The sequence below is a fragment of the Natrix helvetica genome (assembly GCF_964273705.1).
Source record: "Natrix helvetica genome assembly, chromosome: 2".
NCBI lineage: Eukaryota > Metazoa > Chordata > Lepidosauria > Squamata > Natricidae > Natrix > Natrix helvetica.
In genome coordinates, this window is record NC_138552.1 from 10,539,206 (window position 1) to 10,567,130 (window position 27,925).

Here is a 27,925-nt window from a genome sequence, read left to right on the forward strand (position 1 = left end):
AATTAAACTCAATTGCTAACGTTTCCACGCTTCTACCAAGTCAGCCATTCTATAAAATAAATAGAAATATCTCTTTCAGCAGCAGGATTTGCTTATAGAGAAAACCGGGTACTTTCAGATAGAATATCAAACTATAGCAGTGATGGCTAACCTTTTGATCATGCGCGAGCAACTCTCCCCGGCCCCTATACATGCAACCCTCACCACCTTATTTTGGCTTCCAGATTGCTGTAGGAGGCCTTCCAGCAGGGGTGGATTCCAGCCGCCATTACTACCGGTTTGGTGCCCCAAAAATTTTGTTCGGTCCGCGCGCGCTTACATTCACACCAGTGGTGGGATTCAGTCGGTTCGCACCTATTCGGGAGAACTGGTTGTTAACTTTCTAAGCAGTTTGGAGAACCGGTTGTTGGAAGAAATCTCCTTTTGGTTTTTTCCACTTTCCAGGGCTAATCCTGTAAGGGAGGCAGGAAGGAAACATTCTGGTGCTGTTTCTAGCCTCATCTTTATTGCCCTGCTTACAGAAACTGCCTCTCTGGTTAACCCTTGCTACATTGTAACAGCTAAGGCGAAGCGCTCATCGACATGAGAGATGTTGAGTTGGCCATACCCACCCAGTCACATGACCACCAAGCCCTGCCTACCCAGCTGGTCATTAGGGCAGAGAACCAGCTGTTAAATTATTTGAATCCCACCACTGATTTACACTTAAAATGATCTGCACATGTATACAACATTTAAAAAGCAATAAAAATTACATTTTTTCCATGAAGATTGTTCTGCGCATGTGCAGAATAGAAAATCAAGATGGCGCCGCCGAGGATAGAACCGGTAGATCCATGTGTTCGCGGGAGTTACTACCTATTCGGCCGAACCGCACCAAATAGGTAGGAACCCACCTTCCAGGCCCAAAACAGGGTGTGGAGGCGCCGCGCAAGCCCCCAAAATGCAATGCGAGTGCCCTCCCATGCATGCACCTCATCCCCGTGCATGTGCGCACACGTCCCCCACATGTGCAGCAGAGACCCGAAGACCAGCTGGGCGGCGGGAGGTGCATGCGCTTGCATGGTGTAGCTGGGCTGGAGCGACGGCTGGCATGCCCGCAGACAGGGCTCTGCGTGCCATAGGTTCACCATCACGGAACTATAGCTTGGTCTTTAGGAGCGAGAGCGAATTTGACTTGCATGTTTCTATCGTCCTCTTTGTTTTTTAAACAAGTGAGGAAATCAGAAATTTCCTTGTTTGGGTCAATGAAAAAAATACAGCTTGCAGCTACATCTTAATGGGTAGCATAGTGCCATGTGGTAAACACCATCTGTTGAATTTAGATACAGCAACAAACGATGGTTTGCTACTCATTCCAATAGGAAGCTTCTAATCCCCTCGCTTTCCAAGGGATGGAAGAACATTTAAAATTAAGGGAAACTTGTGCTAAAGCAATTTTGCATTTATGGTATAGATTTCCAAAGGTTCAAGCTGGTTTTTTAAAATTAGCTGTTTATTTTCTCAGAGAGAGAGATATCTATTCATGCTCTTTAATTTAGTTCTGCTAAAAATCTTGAAAAAGCTGGGAGTTCTATTCTCCAGGGATTTCAACAAATAAGGGACTGTAAATAGAATATAGAATCATAAGGCTGGAAGGGATCTTGAAGGTCTTCTAGTCTACACCCCCCCCCCCCCCGTTCAAAGCAGGAGACCTTATACCATCTCAAACGGTTGTTCAGTCTATTTTTGAAAATCTCTAATTGATCCAGGCAATACACTGTTCACAAAGCACTTGTATGTATGTAAACAGAAAATGCATAAACAAACTGTTAAAAAAAGATTTAAAAAGTCAAATAAACGCTACTATAGCAGTGATGGCAAACCTGTGGCATGCGTGCCACAGGTGGCACGTGAAGCCATTTGTCAGGGCACGTGCTGCGCTGCCCTGTCAGCTGGCCAGAGCGCATGTGCGGCTGGCCAGCTAAGTTCACCCTTTTTAAAAGTCATTTTTCGCCCTCCCCAGGCTCCAGAGGCTTTATAGGAGCCTGGGGAGGGCGAAAAGAGCCTCCTCCACCCACCCACCCGGAGGCCCTCCGGAGGCTTCATGAGCTTCCCTGACGCCTTCGGAGCGCTCCAAAGGCTTCAGGGACTGTCCAGAGGCTTCCCTGATGCCTCTGGAGGGCGTCCAGGGGGGGGAGGCTGTTTTCACCCTCCCCAGGCTCCTATAAAGCCTCTGGAGCCTGGGGAGGGCGAAAAAAGCATGTAAAAATGGGGAGGGGAGCGCTTGTAGTGCACGCATGCACACTGGGAGGTCGCGCATTGCATTATGGGTGCGGCACGCCCGCACATGGCCCCCCTGTGCTCCCCCCACTTATGTCACGCATGCCAAAAAAGGTTCACCATCGCTGTACTATAATCTCTGACGTTTTAAGGATTCTCCTTGTATGAACTGTCAATGATATACTATAATATACTTCAGATATTAAATAAATATGTGAAATAACAAAACATCATCGCTTTTACTTCAACTTCAAATGTAATATATGACATTCTTCGGCACAATCCAGAACACGCATAATGCATTTCTCGTAGTTTCCCAAATTTTCTCATTTAATTATTCTATATCTTAGTTCAGTGATGGTGAACCTTTTTCGGCTCGCGTGCCAAAAGTGTGTGTGTGGGAGGGGGGTCACACCCATAATGCTATGCTTCCCTGAAGCCTCCGGAGTGCAAAAAAAAGGCCCTGCGGGAAAACCGGAAATTCAGGAACAGACTTCCAATTTGCTCGAAGGGCCAGTTTTAGCCCTCGGGAGCCTTCAGGGGCCTTCAGGCTACAGAGAGGCTCCTGAAGGCTCCGGAGGGCTAAAACCGACCCTACGAGCAAACTGGAAGTCTGTTCCTGAATTTCCTGTTTGCCCATAGGGCTGGTTTTTCGCGCTCCAGTGGTTTCAGGGAAGCCTCCGGAGGGCAAAAAATGGCCTCAAAAGAAGGCCGAAGTCAGCTGGCCAGGGCGCGCATGCCTCGCATGCCCTGACAAATGGCTCCGCGTGCCACCTGTGGCACGTGTGCCATAGGTTCGCCATCACGGTCTTAGATGAATTCCTGGGCACTGTCCAGTTTTAGTCTCAGGCTGGGAGGAAAAAAAGAATCCCTTTTTGGGAATTTTAATTAGAGAAAAGTGCTCATTTGGACCAGCAAACGGCAATCCGAGAGGCAACTTTGGCTGGCATGAATTTAATGAGGGATCAAAATTCACTTTCAGCTTTGAGGCAGAGCCCATCCCTACATGAGAAACAGAAAGGACAATTTCCTGTTGGTTTCATTTGCCACATGAACCCAGCAGGAAACCCTAATCTGCCTCGCCTGCTTTTTCACTTAACATAAACAATGATTTGCTTTAGTGCAATAAATCCTAGCTAGCGATTGGCTCAAGTGTCTATTAACTGTAGCTTAGCATGATGTGAAACACACAGTGGGGACATACGCATAGTTTGGTTTTGCATGCTGCTCAAAGCTCTTCACAAACCCATCGAGATATATGGCACGAGTAGCTACCATAGAAAGGGGGGGGGGAAGCCTCAGGAATTAGCTAAGCAAGCTGTGATTATTTTGTCTACATGCAAGAGACAGGGTTAAACAATGAACAGTAACAGAGTTGGAAGGAACCTTGGAGGCCATCTAGTCCAACCCCCTGCTCACACAGGAGGATTGAGGAGTCCTTGGTGCTCCCTCAGCTGGGTTGTTTTCTTGCAGATGTTCCCTCACCCAAACTAAGTAACATCATCAGTGCTAGTCAGTCTAGTAAAGGGGTGTCAAACTCACATCGCCACGGGACGTATTGTGACTTTTCCCCCCTTTGCTAAACCAGTTGTGGGCCTGGGCAGCATGTGACGCATCCAGCCCATGGGCCACGGGTTTGACAGTCCTGGTCTAATATTTGGCGATGTTACCTAGTTTGGGTGATGATGTCTGCAAGAGAACAGAGCATCAAGGACTCCTCTTTTCAACCCTGAGCTACAAATATTCTTCTCCATGGGTAAGAGGGTTGATTAACAAGCAAGCCAATGGCTTAATGCAGGGGTGTAAAACTCAATGTCCACGGGCCGAATCCGGCCTATAGGGTGCAGAAGAGGTTCCACAAATCTCCCGTGCCGTTTAGAACCGGTTCCAGCTCCCTCACCCCACCCATCCGCACCACGCTTGCCCTGCCCACTGCTCACTGATTGGCTGGCTTACCAATCGCCCCACCCACCTCTAAGAGTCCTATCTAAGCCTTAAAGTCTTAAAGCTGTCAAACACCCCTGGGGTTTTTTTTCCTAAAGGGTTAGGGGTGCAAGGGTCTTGTAACTTGACGGCTTTAAGACTCGCACACTTCAATGCCAGAGTTCCTGAGCCAACATGACTGGAGGAGGAATTCTGGGAGTTGAAGTCCACAAGTCTTAAAGCTGTCAAGTTTGAACAACCCTGGGGGTTTTTTTTTCCTAAAGGGTTAGGGGTGCAAAGGTCTTGTAACTTGACAGCTTTAAGACTTGCGTGCTTCATATGCCAGAGTTTCTGAGCCAACATTTTGGTTGCTAAGCAAGAGCATTGTTAAGTGAGTTTCACCACATTTTACAAGTTGGCCAGGCCCACCCAGTCACATGACTGCCAAGCCACTCCCACTCAGTCACATGGCTGGCAAGCCACTCCCACCCAGTCACATGACCAGCAAGCCACTCCCACAAAGCAGGCCACACCTACAGAAGAGGTTCTAAAAAAATTTGAAACCCACCACTGATGGGGTGGCACGCGGGGCCGCCCTGGAAACAGCAAAGGACCACTTCACGGTGTCTCTACCAGCGGAAACTGAGCTCTTTTGGCCACAACTGTCTCCTGCAGCCCTCTGCCAGCGTAAACGGAGCCCGGGGAGGCCGCATGCACCCTGGCCACAGCTCCCCGAGCTCAAACACAACCCTGATGTGGCCACCAATGAAATCAAGTTTGTGATATGTGTATTTAAGGAAGACATGCACAAGGCTTGGTGTTTAGGGCAGAAAACGACTGCCTCGTAGTATCTGTTTCTAGAATATATTGTTCTGCAATGGAGCTTCTATTTTTTGACAGTCAAAGTCACTTCTGGTCAAGAAACATTTAAACACAGGCTTCTGAAACCAATTTTATAGAATTCTGGATCCTGGCTACTGATTTTACAGGAGTGGACTCTAGTTGCGGACGATGTTGTGTGTGTGATTAACACTCAACTGCCTCTTCCCTCATGCTGCCAACATTTATTAATATTTTTATATTCTTTCACCTCCAGCTTTTTTTCCTAATCTTCCACAAACAGAAATGATCACTCTCACAGGAAGCATGGACAATGGCTCTTTGCATTATCAGAAAGGCTTCTCTAAGTCTCATCACAAATTCATTAAACAGCAACTGCCCCCCTGTTAATGAACTGGCGACAAAATTAGGTTTCAAGAGCACAGCACTTCCCCCAAAAAACCAACAAAGAATCCAACTGTGCCTTTATCAAAACACTAAATGCTTGTACGGCATCCGAGGGAATGGACAATCAACAGCAAAAGGTGAAGGTTCCCCTCGCACCTATGTGCTAGTCGTTCCCGACTATAGGGGGCGGTGCTTATCTCCATTTCAAAGCCGAAGAGACAGCGCTGTCCGGAGACGTCTCTGTGGTCATGAGGCCGGCATGACTAAACGCCGAAGGCGCACGGAACGCTGTTCCCATCCTACCAAAGGTGGTTTCTATTTTTCTACTTGCTTCTACTTTTTCGTGCTTTCAAACAGCTAGGTTGGCAGAAGCTGGGACAAGTAACGGGAGCTCACTCCATTACGCGGCGCTAGGGATTCGAACTGCCGAACTGCCAACCTTTCTAATCAACAAGCTCAGCGTCTTAGCCACTGAGCCACCACGTCCCTTCAATCAATAGTACAAAATATTAAAAAGCTGTAAGAGAGTAATCTGAAATCTTAAGGCTAACTCAGAAAAATAAGAACCTCAAAACAAGTTTTGAGGGGCTGCCACAAAGAAGAGGGGGTCAACCTATTCTCCAAAGCACCTGAGGGTAAAACAAGAAGCAAGGTATGGAAATTAATCAAGGAGAGATGCAACCTGGAATTAAGGAGAAACTTCCTAACAGTGAGAACAATTAACCAAGGGAACAGAAGTTGCCTTCAAATGTTGTGGGTACTTCATCACTGGAAGTTTTTAAGGTGAGACTGGATGGATACTTGTCTCAAATTGTACAGAGTCTCTTGCTTGAGCAGAGGGTTGGACTAGAAGGCCTCCAAGGTCCCTTTCAGCTCTATTCTGGTTGCATTGTAAGTTCTGTCTATTTTGGTAAATGTCTTTGGAGATTCTCAGTCGTTCAGGTCATAGTTGTCTCAAAGGTGCTTTTTTTCAAAAGGCAACTGGGTTTTGTTTTGTTTTTTAGGAAAAAGAAAATGTTTCGCTTCACTGATGAAACTTCTCGGATGAGAAGCAAACTTCTTCTTTCTCAAAAAAAAACCCCAAACCCCCAGTCCAGCTGTCTTTTGAAAAAAGCACCTTTAAGTTCACTTTGGTAGAACATTCTGCAGCTATATAAAGACGAGGCACCAAAAATCAAAGGTAGCTATCGGGCTAATTTACTGTAAGTTAAGAAAAGTCTCTGAATTTATAAGGAAATTTATCCTGAGAAAGAAGAGAAAGTAAGTTCTAAGGCTGCCATGGGCAAAATCCTGCTAAGATTTCTGTGTACGTCAGCTTTTCTCCAGGGCAATATAGTAAAAATAATGATTGTGCTAATCCTAAGACACACACAAACAACATTTACAATTTCCCATGATTTTGCACTCAAGAACAATTCAATTCATCTGATTGTTATCAGATGGGGCATGTTTTTAAAAAAATCTCATCCCCCAACCTCCTCTTTCTTATTATCTTTTGCAAATACCATTTTGAACTTAACCTAAACATCCAGAAACAGCTCCTGACTTTACATTTAGTGGATCCAACAGAAATAAAATTTGTTCCGTGTTTTTTGACTTATTACAAATCTGATTATTATAAGATGGACTCAAATGTAACTATGGGATTCTAGAAGAATTAGTATTTTTTTATTAAAAAGGAGTTACCCTGCGTAGCCTGTAATCAATATTATGTAAAATAGATATCTGAATTTCCAATTAGCAGGGCCAGTTTTTTTGTTGTTAGCTTTATGTCCTGCTTTTTCTTCAGGAGGTCAAGGTAGTACGTGGGGATCTTCCCTTTTTAATATGACCATGAGGCCTGGGGATTATTGGTATTGTAATCACAATGCAGGGACAGGGTGACTCAGTGGCTAAGACGCTGAGTTCGCCAATCAGAAAGGTCGGCAGTTCGAATCCCTAGCGCCACGTAACGGAGTGAGCTCCCATTACTTGTCCCAGCTTCTGCCAACCTAGAAGTTCGAAAGCATGTAAAAATGCAAGTAGAAAAATAGGAACCACCTTTGGTGGGAAGGTAACAGCGTTCTGTGCGCCTTTGCCATTTAGTCATGCCAACCACATGACCGTGGAGACGTCTTCGGACAGCGTTGGGTCTTCAGCTTTGAAATGGAGATGAACACCGCCCCCTAGAGTCGGGAACAACTAACACGTATCTGCGAGGAGAACCTTTACCTTTAATCACAAACAATGCATCTGGAGGGAACCCAAATGGAAACCGAACACATGAAATCTACTTACAAAAGAGGAATCTCCACAATCAGTTGAATGAGGCAGCAGAATAATTCTTCCATAAGATCTTCATATTCAGATCCTAAAAGAAAATAAGGAAATTTTACTGGAGATGTCATCATTAGTACAGTAATCTTGCTTCCAAATTCTATCCAAATTTCCAATTATCAAAAGTTTAAACTTCACCAGCCCTTTTTTAAAAAAACAGTGTATTGTCCCTGGTCTAAGACTGTAACAAACTGATTGATTGAAAACAGTGTATTTTTAAAAATGGCTCGAAAACAGCGGGTTGAAATACAGGCTAAGACGGTGAGGTACTTGGTACCTTTTCGGTACCGAGTGCCCAAATCAGAACATGCATGCATGCGCTGAAGCGCTGGAAATCCAAAGACCAGTTGGCCAGTATGTCCATGTCTGTTTTCAGGCCACTTTCAGGCTGTTTTTCAGGATAAAAACAACCTAAAAATGACCCAGAAAACGGCACGAAAAACTGTTTTTTGGGCTGTTTTCTGGTGCTCCTGTTCTGACCCCCCTCTCTCCACACCTGTGAACAAGCCAGAACACAGGCTTGGCTGTTTGCCAGTTTAATTGCAAGATAACAAACCCTTTGGCTGAGGGCCCAGATAACTCACGTACAAGAAAAACAAACCAGATATTCCCAACGAATTAAACACAGCTCTAAGACATGGACTTTCTTCACTGCTAATTTCAAATGGTTGTTTCCTGCAAATGTCCCCTCCCAACGCCTCACCTATAAGCTCTTTTGGGAGGCGCCAATCCACAACCACCTGAGCTGAATTATCTTCTATGAGCCTGCCTATGTAATTGCTGCTTCCGTTTCTCAGCCCTTCTTACTCTAGCATCAGGGACAAACTGCCTTTGATCCTCCCCACTGCTCCATGCCTCAGGCGCCTCCTGGTGGCCAACCAGCCCCTCTGGTCCCTGCTCTGAATCTGAACCCTGCACAGGGTCCTCCACATCGTCCAGGGCAGACTCAAATGATCCCTCGCTATCCGAGTCCATCAGCAGCTCAACCGGATCCTGCTGGGCCACAACAGCTCCAGATGATAGGCTCAAGATCTACATGGATCTTGACAGACTTGAACACTAGATCTTATCCAAGAAAATGGAATTCAAGGTAGAGAAAAGTATGGCTTTACACTTAGGCAAGAAAAACCAAATGTACAGGTCCCGATTAGGTGAAACCTGGCTCAAAAGCTGTAACTGTGAGAGGGATCCTGGAGTCCTAGTGGGAGATCACTTAAACATGAGCTAGTGTGCGGCTACAGCCATAGAAGCCAATGCAGTGCAACAGAGGGATAGAATCAAGATCACGTGAAATATTTGTGACACTTTATAAAAACCTTAGTAAGATCATACCTGGAATACTGCATCCAGTTTTGGTCACCACGTTATAAAAAAAAACGTTGAGACTCTGGAAAGAGTGCAGAGGGTAGCAACCAAAGTGATTAAGGGCTTGAAGACTAAAACATGTGAAGAACGGTTGCAGGGATGGGGAAGGCTAATTTAGTGAAAAGAAGGACCAAGGATGACATAATATTAGTCTTCGAATATTTGAGGGGCTGCCAGAAAGAAGGGGGGAAGGGTCAAACTATTTTCCAAAGCACCGGAAGGTAAGACAAGAAGCATTGAATAGAAACCAATCAAGGTGAGAAGCAACCTGGAACCAAGGAGAAATTCCTAACACTGAAAATAGAATATAATTCTTTATTGGCCAAGTGTGATTGGACCCACAAGGAATTTGTCCTTGGTGCATAAGCTCTCAGTGTACATAAAAGATATAAGTGATAAATCATCAATACATTCCTCATAAATCATAAGATTCAAAACTTAGTGATAGTCATAGGATACTGAATAATCAATCAAACTCATACTAGGAAACTAAATAAAACAACATAAATCATAAAGATACAAACAACAAAGTTATAATCATAAGAAGAAAAGGAGGTAGGCAATAGGAAGGATAAGGAGAGTAATAGTAATACAGTCTTAGTAAATAGTTTGACAGTGTGGTGGGAATTAGTTGTTTAGCAGAGTGATGGCATTTGGGGAACAAACTGTCTTTGTGTCGTGTTGTTCTGGTGTGCAGTGCCCTATAGGGTCATTTTGAGGGTAGAAGTTGAAACAATTTATGTCCAGGATGTGAGGGGTCTGTAAATATTTTCACAGCCCTCTTTCTGACCCGTGCAGTATACCAAATACAGAAAACAACCAGTGGAATAGCTTGCCTTCAGAAGTTCTGTGTTCTCCATCACTCCATCTCTTTTAGAAGAGACTGTCCTAGCCGTTTGTCTGGAATGGTATAGGACCTTCTGCTTAAGCAAGGGGGTTGGACTAGATGACTTCCAAGGTCCCTTCCAACTCTGTTATGCTATTACTCTGCTCATCACAAACTACAGTATAAATAGGTTAACTTTTTGTAAGATGAATGAAAATGAAGAAAATGAAAATATACGCATCTGCTGAAAAAAATGACTGCCGTTCAGAAATAAATTAAGTTCTAGGTTTCCTTCGGTCAAGCAAGGCCGAAGCATCAGAAAGTTAAAGACGACCAACTGTTGGCCGACTGAGATGCAATTAGCAATTCTTTCAGCTTAGCCCTTCCGCACAGAATTATCGGCATTGCGCAGCTGACCAAATAAGGCCTGGAAAATGCCTTTCTCTCCAACCCAGTCATTAAGCTAAAGCCTAAAAACCCAATTGCTTTCATTTGTCTGCTTCACTGCATCCCAAAGCAACCAGATCCTGGTTCCCCCCCCCCCCTTTTACATTTTGGCTTCTCGGGAATCATCTCGGCTTCCTTTGTACCTGCAAATGTTTACAAACTTTTCGGGAAGCTTTTCAGTGCAAGGGAGTTTACAGGATTATGTCCCAGCACAAATGGAAGGTTATACGCCATCATTTTCCGAGCTTCGCCATTCGTCCCGAATAGAGGAAATTATTCCAATTTTATAGAAGGGTAAACTAAAACAGGAAACAATCAACTGGCAGAAGATCAGAGTGCAGCAGAGATCACACTGAAGAGGAATTCCAATTTCCTGGCTTCTGGATCCTGCTCCAAACCAATAGACCACACACAAGCACCTTCTTTTACTTTTCAAAGTTTTGTTTGTTAAACGGGGGGGGGGGTGGGGGGGTGGGGGGGAGAGAAATAATAATTGGCACTTTACTTCAACAAACTTAGCACTGGATGTTTTGCTGCTTTGAATAACAGGAACAATTCTTTAAAGCATTTGTCCCAAAGGTGCTTTTTTTTTTTTTTTTCAAGAAGCAACTGGATTTTCTGGTTTTTCTTTGAAGACGTTTTGCTTCTCCTGCAAGAAGCTTCTTCAGCTCTGACTGGAGGGTGGGGAATGGAAGAGCTGAAAAAGCTTCTGGGATGAGAAGCGAAAGGTCTTCAAAGAAAAAGAAGAAAGTCTCTTGAAAAAGCACTTTTGGGACAACCATGGCCTGGATGACTGAGAATCTCTATAGCAGGGGTGTCCAAACTTGGCAACTTTAAGACTTGTGGACTTCAACTCCCAGAATTCCCCAGCTGGGGAATTCTGGGAGTTGAAGTCCACAAGTCTTAAAGTTGCCAAGTTTGGACACCCCTGCTCTATAGGCTTTACTGATCTGGAACAAAATAATATAAATATTTCTTAATAATTGGGGAAGGGTTTAGTGACTCTCTCCTGTCCCCTGATTGGAACTAAGAGATGATGGGGTAAAGAAAAACAATTACAGGTAGTCCTTGACTTATGATCACGACAGAGGCCAACATTTATGGGGCTAAGCGAGACAGTGGTTAAGTGAGCTTTGCTCCATTTTAAGATCTTTCTTGCCACAGTTGTTAAGCGAATCACTGCAGTTGGCAAGTTAAGTAACCTGGTTGTTAAGTGAATCTGGCTTCCCCCTTGACTTCGCCTGTCAGAAGGTCGCAAAGGGTGATCACTGCGACCGTCATAAATATGAACCAGTTGCCAAGCATCTGGATTTTGATCACGTGACCATGGGGATGCTGCAAGAATTGTGAGAAAAATGGAAGACTGCTATCATGTCACCCCTAGCTCTCCTTTTCATTAAACTAAAAAGGTAAAGGTTCCCCTCGCACATATGTGCTAGTCGTTCCTGATTCTAAGGGACAGTGCTCATCTCCGTTTCAAAGCCGAAGAGCCAGCGCTATCTGAAGACGTCTCCGTGGTCATGTGGCTGGCATGATTAAATGCTGAAGGCGCACAGAACGCTGTTACCTTCCCACCAAAGGTGGTCCCTATTTTTCTACTTTCATTTTTACGTTCTTTCAAACTGCTAGGTTGGCAGAAACTGGGACAAGTAACGGGAGCTCACTCCATTATGCGGTGCTAGGGATTCGAACTGCCGATCTTTCTGATTGACAAGCACAGCGTCTTAGCCACCAAGCCACCACCTCCTTTCATTAAACTAGACATACCCAATTCCTGCAACCGTTCTTCCTATGTTTTAGCCTCGTCTCCTAATCGTATTTATTGCTCTTTTCTGCACTCTTTCTAGAGTCTTAACATCTTTTTCTATATCCTGGCAACCAAACTGGACACAATTTTTCAAGTGTGGTCTTCCCAAGACATTATTAAGTGATAATACTTAACCTGATCTTGATTCTATCATGTTAATGCAGCCTAGAACTGTGTTGGCTTTTTTGGCAGCTGCTGCACGCTGCTGGCTCATATTTAAGCAATTGTCCATTAGGATTCCAAAATCCCTCTCAGAGTTACTACCCTGTTTCCCCCAAAATAAGACCTCTCCGGATAATAAGCCCAATTGGGCTTTTGAGCGCATGCGCTAAAAATAAGCCCTCCTCCCAAAATAAGCCCTCCTTGAAAATATTATAACACAGCAGCCGTGAGGTGATCACGCTCGCCTCCTCCTGCACCTCAAAAATAATAAGACCTCCCCGAAAATAAGGCCAAGCACTTATTTGGGGGGGGGGGTCAAAAGAAAATAAGACCCTGTCTTATTTTCGGAGAAACATGATACTATTCAGCCATTATTGTATTACTGTTGTGAGGACGGCAAGAGTTGAGCTATAATGGAGATAAATTATACTTCATTCTTTGTACATAACAGTTGTATGCAGAAATGTGGGCACCCCAGTCAAATTATATATTTCAAAGAACCCTAATAAAAGCTGACATAATATTTGATATATAGTACAAAGTTAAATGTATTTCTTTGCAAGCTTGCATGCCATTTATAATGAGCCATGGTGGTGCAATGGTTAGAGTGCAGTACTGCAGGCTACTTCTGCTGCCTGCCGGCTGCCTGCACTTTGCCAGTTCAAATCTCACCAGGCTCAAGGTTGACTCAGCCTTCCATCCTTCCGAGGTGGGTCAAATGAGGAGCCAGGTTGTTGGGGCCAATAGGCTGACTCTGTAAACCGCTTAGAGACGGTTGTAAAGCACTGTGAAGCGGTATATAAGTCTAAGGACTATTGTAGGTGTTCACAGACTCAGACTAAAAACATAGTGTCTCTGGCAGATGCTGAAATTTCAACACCCTTTTCGTTCTGAATGATCAGCAGGCCAGCACACATTCCCACACAGTTCCACTTGTGAGCGGTGGGATGCACAAACAAGCCACTTACACAAATGGAGCACATGTGCACACGCTTGCCCACTCTTCATGCAAGTGGGGATGCCATGCACTTGCACACCTGCCACTTCCACAGTCTGGTTCCAAACGACTCAAAGCCTGGTAGTGGGCGGAAGCCTGCAGATGGGGTCCCCTCTTCTGATGCAACCCCCTGCTCAAGCAGAAGGCCCTACACCAGGGGTGTCAAACTCAAGGCTCGAGGGCCGGATGTGGCCCGCGGGGTACTTAAATCTGCTCCACCCTGGAAACAGCAAAGGACCGGCCTGCAGTGCCTCCGCCGGTGAAAATGGAGCTCTGGAGGGCCACAAACAGCACTTCCGAGCTCCGTTTTTACTAGCAGAGTAATGCAGGAGGCCGTGACAGCCGAAAACGAAGCTTGGGAGCCTGTTTTTGCTGGCAGAGTGCTCGGGCCACCGAAAGTCACCTCCAACATGAGAGACGTCAAGCTGGCCAGGCCCACCCTGGCCACGCCCACTCCCCTCCCCCCCGAGATCAAACACAATCCTGATGTGGCGCTCAATGAAATAGAGATTGACACCTCTGCCCTATACCATTTCAGACAAACAGGTGTCCAAACTCTTCTTCGAAACCTGCCGTGTTGGAATACCCACAACTTTTGCAATCAAATTGTTCCACTAATTAATTGTCCTCACTGTCAGGAAATTTCTCCTTTGCTCTAGGTGGCTTCTCTCCTTGTTTAGCTGCTTCTTGTCCTGCCTTCAGGTGCTTTGGAGAATAGGTTGGCCCCCTCTTCTTTGTGGCACTGATATTAAGGGGTTTTTGTGGCAGCCAAGTTTTTTCAGAACAGTGTTTTGCTGCAAATACCAAATTTCTGTTCCATTTCAATTTATTCGTCTCTCAAGGGACTCTGAAACATCCATTCTGACCAGGGATGCCTCAACATTTGCATACAACTCAATCTATATATATCAAAACGGCTGTGTGTGTGTGTCTGTTCCATCGTAACTCTGGAACACCTCAAGCATTTTCAACCAAACTTGGTACACAGATGACTTACTCTCTGGAAAAAAATACTGTGGGGGTAAGACACCCCTAACAGCCTTCGGGATGTGAGTTCTGTTAAGATACAGCCTGTTGTGCCTTAAAATGGATTCTACTGTACAGCACAGGAGTTGCCATGGTAACGGCTTCACAGTACTCCACAACGGGGCTCCCTCTGCTAAGGGGGAAAATCCAACACTAGAAATTCCGTTTCTGGAGGCACAGGGAAAACATTTTTAACTAATTTAATTGTCGCCGAAACCAGGGCTCAGGGAGACGGTGCTTTTGCCGTCGGCTCTTCAGGAATTGCGGCGATGTTCATGGAAGGAGGGAGGACAGCCTATTCTGCACTTATGTTGCTACTTGACATAGTCACTCCTGTCTAATACAGGATTGGGATAAATACTGGATTTTTCAGACTATAAGCTGCACCGGTGTATAAAACGCACCAAGATTTCGAAGAGGTAAGTAAGAAAAAAAAAAGTGCTTGCCTTCCCTCAACCCCCAGCAGCACTCCGCAGGCTTCAGCAGGGCTGGGGTAAGGCAAAAACGCCTCCGTTTTTCACCCGTTTTTCACAAAAACCGGGGAATTTTTTCCTTACCCCAGCCCTGCTGAAGCTTGCAGAGTGCTGCTGGGGGCTGAGGAAAGGCAAAAAAACCTCAGTTTTTCACCCATTTTCCACAAAAACGGGGGACTTTTTGCCTTACCCCAGCCCTGCTGAAGCTTGCAGAGTGCTGCTGGGGGCTGAGGAAAGGCAAAAAAACCTCAGTTTTTCACCCATTTTTCACAAAAATGGGGGACTTTTTCCTTACCCCAGCCCTGCTGAAGCTTGCAGAGTGCTGCTGGGGGCTGAGGGAAGGCAAAAACGCCTCAGTTTTTCGCAAAAATGGGATGTGGGGGGCGGGATTTAGTGAGCCCCAAAAATGTCTGTATTCGGTGTATAAGACACACCAACATTTCCATGCTCTTTTAGGGGGGGGGGGTGCATCTTACATTCCAAAAAATACAGTAAATACCCGGGCAACACCGGCTTATCAGCTACTTTAGGATAAAATGATATCTGCATGATGAATTGTGAAAGGCCAACCAGGAAGTGTAAGAACAGACATTCTGCAGAGCCATAAAACCTTTCGGCCAAGGTGTGATGCCATTTGTTTTGTTGGAATAAATTCAAGGTTTACCATAAGCGCCTGGGGTTTTTTCCTCATAGGTGAAATGAAGCTGCAGTTCCTCTTCTGACATCTGACAGATCAACACTTTCAGCAGGCAGCAGATAATGAAGAGGGCATTCTGAGCCTGCCAGATAAAGAGGTGGCTGGAAGAGAAAACAGGAGTTTCAAGAGCCTGGATATACCAAACTCTACAGGAAGAAAATAACTTTCAAGATGCAGGCAGTCCACGACTTGCAACCGTTCATTTACTGACCATCCAAAATTACAACGGCACCGGGGAAAAAAGTGACACATGGCCATTTTTCAGACTTACGACCGTTGCAGCAATCCCCGGTCATGTGATCAAAATTCAGAGGCTCAGCAACTGGCTTCTTTTTATGATGGCTGCAGTTGCCCTGAGGTTGTGACCCTCCGACAAGCGAAGTCAATGGGGAAACCAGATTCAGCTTACAATCATGTTATTAAGAACAGGCAAGAAATGTCATAAAATGGGACAAAACTCACTTAATAGCTCTCTCGTTTAGCAACAGAAATGTTGGGATCAATTGAGTTTGTAATTTGAGCACTATCTGTATTTGGTATGATACATTTGTGACATTAAATGCTCATTTATTCTTTCTATCTATCTATCTATCCATCCATCCATCCATCCATCCATCCATCCATCCATCCATCCATCCATCCATACATACATACATACATACATACATACATACATCTCTCTCACACACATATACACATCTATTAATCATCCATCCATCCATCCATCCATCCATCATTGGGTGGGTTCCGGAAGTCACTACTGCTGGTTTGCTCGTGGCTGCGCCGTGCGGTTTCCTCGGAGGGTCGTTTTAAGCGCTCTGAATGCGTCAGGGAAGCCTCCGGACGGTCCCTGAAGCCTTCGGAACGCTTAAAACGACCCTCCAAGCAATCCGGAAGTGACTTCTGGTTTGCTCGGAGGGTCGTTTTGAGCGCTCCGAAGGCGTCAGGGAAGCCTCCGGACGGTCCCTGAAGCCTTCAGAGCGCTCAAAACGATCCTCTGAGCAAACCAGAAGTCACTTCCGGTTTGCTCGGAGGGTCGTTTTAAGCGTTCCGAAGGCTTTAGGGAAGCCTCCGGATGGTCCCTGAAGCCCCCGGAGGGCCTCCGGGGGGGCGTGGGAGGCTCTTTTCGCCCTCCCCAGGCTCCTATAAAGCCTCTGGAGCCTGGGGAGGGCAAAAAAAGCATGTAAAAATGGGGGGGGGGGTTCGCGCCTGTTGTGCGCGCATGCGCACTGGGGGGGTCGCGCATTGCATTATGGGTGCGGTACGCCTGCACACGACCCCCCTGCGCTCCCCCCACTTGTGGCACGCGAGCCAAAAAAGGTTCGCCATCGCTGGGATAGAATAACTTCATTGTCACTTTGAATGTACACTAATCAGCATAGATTAAAATGTAATTTCATTTCATATAGTTCTCAAAGGGTCACCACCTCCAATTTAACTACATAACCATGACATAATAAATACGAAGCATGGGAATCATTTCACAATATTGTACAATGTTATCAAGTCGCTTTCTATAATCCATTATCTACCAAAGAAAAAATAATAATAATCACCTCCTTTCTTTGGAACTGTCAAACAGAAAAAGTTCATCTCTAATTGTAATGTCACCGGATGCAATATGACCTTAACAACGTGGCGTATTAAGGATAATTAACACCGCGCAGAAGACATTGCAATATTACTCAAGCAGGTACGTTTTTAAGAGGCTAGCATCTACTTCTCTGGAAAAGCTAAGAGTCACAGATGCTGGCAGAATTATGTACAGTATGTCTGGTCGTATTTAGACAGACGGACAGGATCAAGCAGGTTGGAATCACAGCATTGGATGGGACCCTGGAGGTCTTCTAGTCCAATCCTCTGCTCAAGCAGGAAACCCTACTGTCAAGCTTGGCCATCTTTTACAGTGGGCCTCCAGCCTGCCACATATTCTACTGTGGGAAACTGGGAGGGGGGAATTGTATGGAGGATGGGAGTTGTGTAGTCAAAACAACATTCTTTCTCAGAAAGTCAAGGTCATCTTGCCTAGGCACCTGGAGGTGGCGTCGCTGGGAGGAATCTTCCTGTGGGACACTGACTGATTGGGCCAGGTGATGGACATGTGGGTGTTGGGGTCAGGGTTTTGAACTTTCAACCCTGGTGGGGAAAAAACCTGGAAGCTCTCAGATTCAGGTTTTCCCAGATGGGCCAACATGGCTCTTCTAATACATTGGAACATTGAGGAATCTCTAGCCTCGGACGCATTTCCTTGAGGATGCTTTTTGGAACCCTTGACACCGACGCCATTTCAGACAAATGCTTGTCCAATCTCTTCTTAAAAACCTCCAGAATTCCAACTTATGGAAGCAGATTACTCCAATGATTAATTGTTCTCACTGTCAGGAAATTTCTCCTAAGTTCCAGTTTGCTTCTCTCCTTGATTGATTTCCATCCATTGCTTCTTGTCCTGCCTTTGGGTGATGGAGCATTTGACTTATTTTCTTTTTATTTATTTATTTTTTAAAAGGGGGGAATTGGGGGAATACCTATCTTGGTTTTAGAAAATGTTACCACTAAGTCAATGGATATGCTACAGTTTTTGTGTGTTGCCTGCCACAAAACAGTAGGGAACATTATCATGGCCTCCAAGCCATTTTGATGGACATGTTTACTAGAGCTGAGACCATTATAGAAGGACTCTGAGCTCAGACTTCATAAAATACTATTAGCTGTGCCCCTGAAGCAATCAGCCAGCACCCTCGGTAGCAACGACGTGCATTTCAACCAGGGATGGGTTTGTGTTTTGAAGTGACAAAAATCAGCAAGTAACGTAAAAACACTTACTTCTGACATTCTGCTGAAATTTTTAATTCTTTGGTTCTGGAAAGGAAGACTTTAATCAGTGAGGCAAGGTTTCCTGTCCGAGGATTATTCTCCACTAGAAAAAAGAGCAGGAAAAGTTAGGTAATGTTTCAGGTTCTACAATGATTACATAGAATGGAATAGAATAACAGAGTTAGAAGGGACGTTGGAGGTCTTCTAGTCCAACCCCCTGCTTAGGCAGGAAACCCTACACCACTTCAGACAATTGGATATCCAATATCTTAAAGACTTCCAGTGTTGGAGCAATCACAACTTCTGGAGGCAAGTGGTTCCACTGATTAATTGTTCTGTCAGGAAGTTTCTCCTCAGTTCTAAGTTGCTTCTCTCCTTGATTAGTTTCCACCCATTGCTTCTTGTTCTACCCTCAGGTGCTTTGGAGAATAGCTTGATTCCCTCTTCTTTGGGGCAACCTCTGAGATATAGGAAGACTGCTATCATGTCTCCCCTAGTCCTTCTTTCTCTGGGCCTGGTGAACGCTTCATTGGGTGAGGGATCCTTACCAACTGCCTTGAAAGAGGCGGTGGTGAGGCCCTTACTCAAGAGGCCTTCACTGGACCCAATGGAGCTGGCTAATTATCGTCCAGTCTCCAACCTTCCTTTTTTAGCGAAGGTTGTTGAGAATGTGGTGGCGCAGCAATTTCCACGACACCTTGACGAATCCGAATATCTAGACCCACGCCAGTCCGGCTTCCGACCCGGACATAGCACAGAGACAGCCTTGGTCGCGCTGGTTGATGATCTCTGGAGGGCCAGAGATAGAGGTTGCTCCTCTATCCTGGTCCTATTAGATCTCTCAGCGGCTTTTGATACCATCGACCATGGTATCCTATTGCGCCGGCTGGAGGGGATGGGAGTCGGAGGCACCGTTTTACGGTGGTTCGGCTCCTACCTCTCTGACCGGTCGCAATGTGTGTTGACGGGGGGGCAGAGGTTGACCCTGAGGTCACTCACTTGTGGGGTGCCGCAGGGATCGGTCCTTTTGCCCCTCCTGTTCAACGCATATGTGAAGCCGCTGGGGGAGATCATCCGTGGTTTCGGGGTTGAATACCATCTGTACGCTGATGATACTCAGCTGTACGTTTCAACCCCAAACCACCCCAGTGAGGCTGTCGAAGTGATGTCCCGGTGTTTGGAAGCCATCGGGGTCTGGATTGTCACGATGTTAAAAGGTTTGCTAGGCCTGAACTGCCTAAACTGACATTCAAGAGTTAAACTAAGAAAGCTTTATTGCGCAGGTCATAAAACAAAATGTTATCTGAAAGTGATTTATTGCGCACGCGTTACACATTCCAAATTTTTCTTCTTCTTTGTTCGGCTGCCAGCTTGGCAGACGTAGCTTTCATTATCAAAATGTAACCAATTAGTTATTTCTGTTTCATTTACTTTTATTATTTTATTATTAAAGTTTGTTTATTAATTAGAATACTTTTGAAGACTTTTATTTTTCTCAATATCTCAAAAGATATGCGGAAGGGAATCAGCCACGGTCCATTGATCTCAGATACCCAGGGCATTTTTTTTCCCTGACATGGATGGGGGACAACAGACTCAAACTCAACCCCTCCAAGACTGAGTGGCTGTGGCTACCGGCACCTCGGTTCAGTCAGCGGATTCCAGCGCTGGCCATAGGGGGCGAACAGCTGCCCCCTGTGGAACGGGCGCGCAATTTGGGCGTCCTCCTAGATGCCCGGCTGTCAATGGATGACCATGTGGCAGCCGTGGCAAGGGGGGCGTTCCACCAGGTTCGCCTGGTGCGCCAATTGCGCCCCCTCCTGGACCGAGAGGCCCTACGCACGGTCACTAATGCACTGGTGACGTCTCGCCTGGACTACTGTAATGCTCTCTACATGGGGCTTCCCTTGGGACGCGCCCGAAGACTGCACCTAGTCCAGAACGCAGCCGCGCGGGCAGTCATGGGGAGTACCAGGTACTCCCATGTAACACCGCTCCTGCGCGAGCTGCACTGGCTGCCTGTGGTCTTTCGGGTGCGTTTCAAGGTTTTGACCACCATCTTTAAAGCGCTCCATGGCATAGGGCCCAGTTACCTGCGGGATCGCGTCCTCCCACATACATCCCAGCGGCCAATTCGCTCTCACAGGGAGGGGCTTCTCCTGGTGCCATCCGCTAGGCAATGCCAGCGGGCGACGCCAAGGAGTAGGGCCTTCTCTGTGATGGGCCCAACCCTCTGGAATGACCTCCCCCCCGACATTAGAACCACCACCGACTTCCGCTCCTTCCGGCAGAAACTAAAGACTCACCTGTTCCGACTGGCTGGCCTGGCATAATTTCAACGCCTATCTCCTGGCATTTATATTTTTACTGGTTTTTAAGGGGATTATTCTGTAGACTTAATTTTATTGGGTATTGGGATTTTAATGTATGTTTATTTTAATTATTTATTAGCAATACAGTCCTGCACATCTTTTATCCTCCTCTTATCCATCTATTTTATATTTGTATATATATATTGTCCATTTAGTAATTTTAATTGTTTTAATTTTGTTCTTTGACATGGACTGTACACCGCCCCGAGTCCCTTTCGGGAGAGGGGGCGGTCTATAAGCGCTAATAAATTGAAAATTGAATTGAATCTTAAGCTAAACATACCCAGTTCCTGCAACCGTTCTTCATATGTTTTAGTCTCCAGTCCCCTAATCGTCTTTGTTGCTCTTCTCTGCACTCTTTCTAGAGTCTCCACATCTTTTCTACATCGTGGCGACCAAAACTGAATGCAGTATTCCAAGTGTGGCCTTACCAAGGCATTATAAAGTGGTATTAACACTTCACCTGATCTTGATTCTATCCCTCTGTTGATGCAGCCTACATCTAGTTCAAACATGAGGTTTGCAAGCCTATGTCCTCTTACCAGGGTCTTACACTCAAATTTAACGAAGAATGTGCCTCTTTCTTTGTCAATTTGTTCAACATATTTACTGAGCTGGTATGCTCAGCCGGGCACACCAGGAGATGTTTAGCCATCAGAGAAGCCTCAAGGCGCCACATCTCAAACAGATGAGACAATATGCTTTAAATGGGGAAAAGGGAAAACTCAAGATGTCCCAAAGGTGCTTTTTCTAAAGGCAACTGGGCTTCCTTTGTTTTTCCTTGAGGACATTTCGCTGCTTCTCATCCGAGAAGCTTCTTCAGTTCTGAACGGAGCTGAACAGTTCTGAACTGAAGAAGCTGCTGGGATGAGAAGTGAAACGTCCTCAAGGAGAAACAAAGGAAGTCCAGTTGCCTTGGGAAAAAGCACCCTTGGGACAACCATGACCTGGATGACTGAGAATCTCCATAGGAAGTTCAAGATGGAGCTCTTGATAGTAACCCTCTTGTTTCCCATGTCTGACTCTAACATTTCAAACAGTTTCATAAAGTTTTGACCAAGTCACAGATCTCAAAAATTGCTGATCTGAATCGATATACTTTGGCAGAGTTTGGAAAGCCAATTGTTTTGTTCATGTTTAAATTTCAGGGGGGGGGGGGATTTCAGAGAGGATCAACATGCAGCGTTTTGAAGAAGCATTTGACATCCCATTACCAAGCAATTATCATGTTCCATTTCTGCTTTCACCTCCTACACATACTATCTTCTGAATAAATGCATTAAAATCCTTTTTCTTTTAAAGAGGGAGAAGAAAAAAAACAACCTGTGCCACTGGAACTTAATGTAACTGCACCCAAGCCAACTTCCTGTGATATCATGCAATGTAAAGCAAAAACTTGTGAAAACGTTGGGCTCCAATCGCACATGCGGGTACAATATGACAACTTCGAGCCCTTAAAACGAAGTGTGGTTCTTTTTTAAAAAAAAAATCTCGTGCACAGGCCACAGATGGGAGATATTAAATGCATCACAAATACAAAGGGATGTTGTAGAGAAGAAGAGCAATTGGCTAGGAAAGTCAATGCACAGCAGGGGAAGAAAAATTGAAACAGGGGAAGAAAAGCTCGGCTGACTGCAGCGCCATACCTAAAGACTTGCAGACGGACGCAGAAGCTTCGTCCAAAAGTTTTAACTCGGAGCTAAAAACAAAAGAGAAAAAAAATGTTTATTAGAGCGGATGCCGTTGAGTTTGAGCTAATTCATCACCCGTCAGACACAGCGAGGTTTCGATAAAGGATTAAAGTTGTAGCTCAAGGTTGAAATGAGGAGCCAAACAACGGTCTTGGAAGGGACCTTGGAGGTCTTCTAATAGAATTCTTTATTGGCCAAGCGTGATTAGGCACACAAGGAATTTGTTTCCGGTGCGTAAGCTCTCTAATCCAATACAGGTAGTCCTCAACTACAACCACATTTGATCCCAAAATGTCTGTTGTTAAGTGAGACACTTGTTAAGTGAGTTTTGCCCCACTTTACGACCTTTCCTGCCACCGTTGCTAAGTGAATCACCGCCACTGAGAAGCTAGTAACGTGGTTCTTAAGTGAATCTGGCTTCTCCGTTGATTTTGCTTGTCAGAAGGTTGCAAAAGGGGATCACGTGACCTCGGGACACGGCAATGGTCATAAGTATGAAACAGTTGCCAAATATCTGAGCTTTGATCACTTGAATCAAGGGGCTGCTGCAAAGGTGTGCAAAATGGTCATAAGTCACTTTTTTTTCAGTGTCGTTGCTAAGTGAGAGAGTTGGGTCAGTTGCCAAGCAGCTGAATTTGGATCATAAGGATGCGGCCAAGTCAGTGAGAAGCCAGATTCATTTAACAACCATGGCATTAACTTAAACAACTCCACTGATTCACTCAACAGCTGTGGCAAGAAAGGTCGTAAAATGGGGCAACACTCACTTAACCAATGTTTTTGTAAGCTGAGGACTACCTGTATTAGGACACATTTTAGATATGAGGAATAGCAATTTATTCAGTATCACTCTGATCATGTTTAAAGTGAACGAAAAACTCATTGCAAACTAGGCAGAAGACCAAGAGAGGAGGACATCTGTAGCTCAGGGCAGAACTGTGTGCTCTTTTGAGCTTGGTTGTTTTCTTACATACATATCATTATCCAACTAGGTAACTTCAGCTAGCACTGATGATGTTACCTAGCTGGGTAATGAAACATCTGCAAGAAAATACCACCGCTCATAGAGCACTCCACAGCAGAAGAATGGCTGATATCATTAACTTAACCACCGTAATTGTTGAAGTGTTTTCCTGGTTTGGCCCATTGCAACACAGTTCAAAAGATTGACTGATTGAGTTGATTCATCCCACAAGCACATCAAGGTTTTATTGAGTTGGTTTAAAGGCTGTCATCCTTGTGGCTCGATAAAGCTATTTAATACCGAAATACCAGTATGGCTAAACGTATTGTTCGTTTGACCAAAAACCACTGCTTTGGTGTTGCTTGTTGTTTTCAGGATTTTGCAAGTTTGCAATAAATTACTCTATCTGGGAAAAAAAAATGTATCTCCCTGCAGAAAGGTTTTCACGAGAGCAACATGCTAACGGATAACGTTAGCTTTAGATTCTATCTTGAATGCAACGAAGAACACTTTCCCACAAAAAAAAATGCAAAAAAGGATCCTAGAACACAGTTGTTGTGGCCCACCAACAGCCAGTGGAGCTGGCAGCAGATTCAGACAGGGAGGAGGTTGGGGAGGAACCTGGGCCAGTCCTGGAGTCTGGGAAGGCTCTGAAGAGGGCTCTGCGTCTGAGGCAGAGAGGGGGCCAGAGCCGTATGCCAGTTACCAGCTGCCTTCAGAATCAGACATCAGTGGGGCAGAAGAACAGCTAGAGCCTATTTCCAGTGTGCGCATGCGCAAAGTTGCCAGACGAAGGGAACAGCTAAAGAACAGGGGTCGACTTGGGAATAAGGCCACAGGTGGACAATGAATGGTCCCTCCCAGAGGAAATAAAAGAGGAGCGAAAGGGGAGTGGAGTTTGCAGCAGACAATTAGTTCGCTTAATTGGTTCGTGACTCTCCGAGACTCCTTGCCAAGTTTTGCAGATATCGGCCTGTCAGCTCTCCAAGCCAGATAAGGTCTGTGACTGTAAATCCTCCCTTGAAAGACTTTGCTGGATGTGAATAAGCAGAATGCACAGTAAATTAATAAAAGGGTTTTTTTGTCGGGACAAGGAGTTTGCTTCATGCTCTTGGGAAGTCTAGGTCAGAACAACAGTATCAAATAACAGAAAGATGCTTTACTAACATCTAAACACATAGCAAACTTCTGCAAACAATTTGTCTTCGCTGCATAAAGCTATGTGATAAATCATGAGTATAGTCACCATAAAAATACATTCCTCATAGTCATAAGATACAACACTTAGTGATAGTCATAGGACACTAAATACGCAATCAACATAAATCATACTAGGAAACTAAATAAACCAATGTAAATCGCAAAGATAGAAGCAGCTAAGTTACAGTCATAAGTAGAGGAGGAGGTAGGTAACAGGAAAGATGAGAAGAATTATCTTCTCATTATAGTAAGAATTATAAGATTTATAAAATATATTTATTTATAAAATGATATAAGAATAATAAGAATTCAATTATCATTGAATTGAGTCCAAATTTTAGCCAATTCTGGTAACCACCTATCATTTGCTGATGGTAGGGCCCAATCTTTTGTTTTATGTGATGTCCTCCATGCTTAGTTTACTAATAACAGAACTCAAACCTCTGAGGAAAGATCACTTATTTCTTTGTATGGGAATACATTCTATTTTTTTAAAAAAAAACAGTTTTAATAAACTTTATTGTAAGATAAAATACACCAACAAAAATTAATAAAGTAAAAAGGAGACAGGTGACAAGAGACATAGAAAAGAACGAAAAAAGTAGTGATTTCTGACTTTTTTCATTGCAGCAGAATACAAAAAGAATTACAGTTTCAATTATTTGCTTTACCCTTCTAAATATTTCAAGCCATTTTTATAACCAGAAAAACACTCTAACCATCAAAATCCAAAACTAGCATTTCCTTCCCCCCCACCCCCCACCCCCGTTTTGAGTACAAAATTCAGAAGTGGTTTCCAAATGGAAACAAAAACTAAGTAAGTTCTTCCCTTTAATTAAAAGAGTAAATGTTGCCATCTCTGCCAACTCCATCACCTTAACCATCCATTCCTCTATTGTGGGGATTAATGCATCCTCCCATCTTTGGCCATACAACAAAGTCTTGACTTACAAGCATTCATTTAGTGACCATTTGATGTTGCAACACCCCTGAAAAAAAGTTGACTTGTGATTATTTTTCACATTTATGACTGTTGCAGCATCCCCATGGTCACATCTTCAAAATTCAGACTCTTGGCAACTGACTCAGTTTTACGACGGTTGCAATGTCATGGGATCACCTTTTGCAGCCGTCTGACAGGCAAAGTCAAGGGGGAAGCCAGATTCACTTAACAACTGTGTTATTAATTGCAACTGCAGTGATTCACTTAACAACTGTGGGAAGAAAAGTTATAAAATGGGGCAAAACTCACCTGTCTCACTTAGCAACAGAAATGTTTGGCTCTACCTATGATAGCTTGCGGGGAAAAATGTTGGATATGGGATTGAACTAGAGAAATGGGAGAGATTGTGGTCCCAAAATTATAAAAGGACAATGGCAACAGCTTATAAGGAAAATTTGTATAAGATGTTTTACAGGTGGCACCTATCCCCAACGAGAATAGCAAGAATGTCCAAAAACAAATCGGAAAAATGTTGGAAATGGTATCAGACACCGGGATCAGACTACCACATGTGGTGGACTTGCACAGAAACTAAAAGGTATTGGACTAAAATCTTCATGTGGTTGGAAAAAATGACACAGAAACGCATAGACTTTAAACCAGAGACTCTTTTATTGGGTATTATACCAGATACATACAATAAAGACTTGAAATATTTGATCGTAAGTATTTTAACGGCAGCCAGAATTGCATTTGCAAAAAATTGGAAAAATGAGAAAATACCAACGCAGGAGGAAGCTATTCAAAAAACAATGGAATGCGCTGAAATGAGTAAATTGACATTTGAAATCAGAGAACAAGAGGATGAAGAATGTTATAAGATTTGGGACTTGTTTTATCAATGGATACAATTACCATAATCTTGAATTGTAATAATAGAATGTGACAGGAGATATTATAAAGACATATTGCTTTTATATAGATTTTATAGATTTATAACAATGTAATGGAATATTGGTATATATATGAATTGAATATATAGATTCTATAGATTTATAACAAAGTAATGGAATATTGATATATATATATATATATATGAATTGAATATTTATAATATCTTGTTTAAAATGAAGAAATAATAATTGTAGTTGATTATATGAGATACAATGATAAAGATGTATTTATATACATTTAATAGATATTTTATGATTTTACATATAAATGAAAGTAATGATATGCAAATATATGTTGGTGAATCCTTTTTATATATACTGCAAGAAATATTAAAATAAGATAGATGATACAATTAAGATATGTTACTTTTTAATAGATTTACAATGATGTGACAGATAGTTAGCATATATATGAATTTAATCCTTAGAATACATATTCAAAAGAAAGAAATTATAAGAGTAAATTGAATATATGATTTACAATGATAATCAATGTACTAATGTATATTGAGCTGATAACTACTGATTTTATATGCAATTGAAAACGGTGATGCACAAATGTTTGTGACCAAACAACATGCTAAATAGATGTGGGGAGACAAGATAGCATTGTTCCAATATCTCAGGGGTTGCCACAAAGAAGAGGGAGTCAAACTATTCTCCAAGGCACCTGAGGGTAGAACAAGAAGCAATGGGTGAAAACTAATCAAGGAGAGAAGCAACTTAGAACTGAGGAGAAATTTCCTGACAGTGAGAACAATTAATCAGTGGAACAGCTTGCCTCCAGAAGTTGTGAATGCCCCAACACTGGAAGTCTTTAAGAAGATGTTGGATAGCCATCTGTCTGAAACGGTGTAGAGTTTCCTGCCTAGGCAGGGGGTTGGACTAGAAGACCTCCAAAGTCCCTTCCAACTCTACTATTGTATTGTATTGTATGCAACTGATGATATTTTTAATGTATATTTTTGTTTGTTTTTAAAATAAAAAAAATTAAAGAAATGTTTGGCTTAATGTGGCTTTGCGTCGAGGACTACCGGTATAAGATTCTCCCCACTGTTAACATATACAGTATAATAATAAAGTTTGAAGAGTCCGTCAAACCTAACGGGAAATCTTCAAAACACAAGACCTGTTGTCTGGCCAAATTCTCAAGATGCGCCAGAAATCTGGGTAGGTTGCTTTCATGTTCTCATCCAGCACAAAGGGACATATCCATGAGCGCAGTGGTGGGAATGCAGTACTGCAGGCAACTTCTGCTGACTTCTGGCTGCCTGCAATTTGGCAGTTCGAATCTCACCAGGCTCAAGATTGACTCAGCCTTCCATCCTTCTGAGGTCGGTCAAATGTGGACCCAGATTGTTGGGGGCAATCATCTGACTCTGCAAACCACTTGGAGAGGGCTGTAAAGCACTGTAAAGCGGTATATAAGTCTAAGTGATGTTGCTGTTGCTATCTTTTCT

The 27,925-nt window shown here is 44.0% G+C and overlaps 1 protein-coding gene across 3 annotated transcripts in view; it reads right to left on the reverse strand.

Moving 5' to 3' along the window:
* The window catches only part of DYM (dymeclin), a 287,865-nt gene that overhangs the window by 199,032 nt on the left and 60,908 nt on the right, over positions 1-27,925 (reverse strand). For all 3 annotated transcript variants that reach the window (XM_081942534.1, XM_081942535.1, XM_081942536.1), the window contains exons 3-6: positions 22,361-22,413; positions 18,352-18,445; positions 15,496-15,629; positions 7,690-7,762 (exon numbers count right to left, since the gene is read on the reverse strand). In XM_081942534.1, the coding sequence (XP_081798660.1) occupies positions 7,690-7,762; positions 15,496-15,629; positions 18,352-18,445; positions 22,361-22,413 (354 nt within the window). The remainder of the gene's footprint in view (positions 1-7,689; positions 7,763-15,495; positions 15,630-18,351; positions 18,446-22,360; positions 22,414-27,925) is intronic.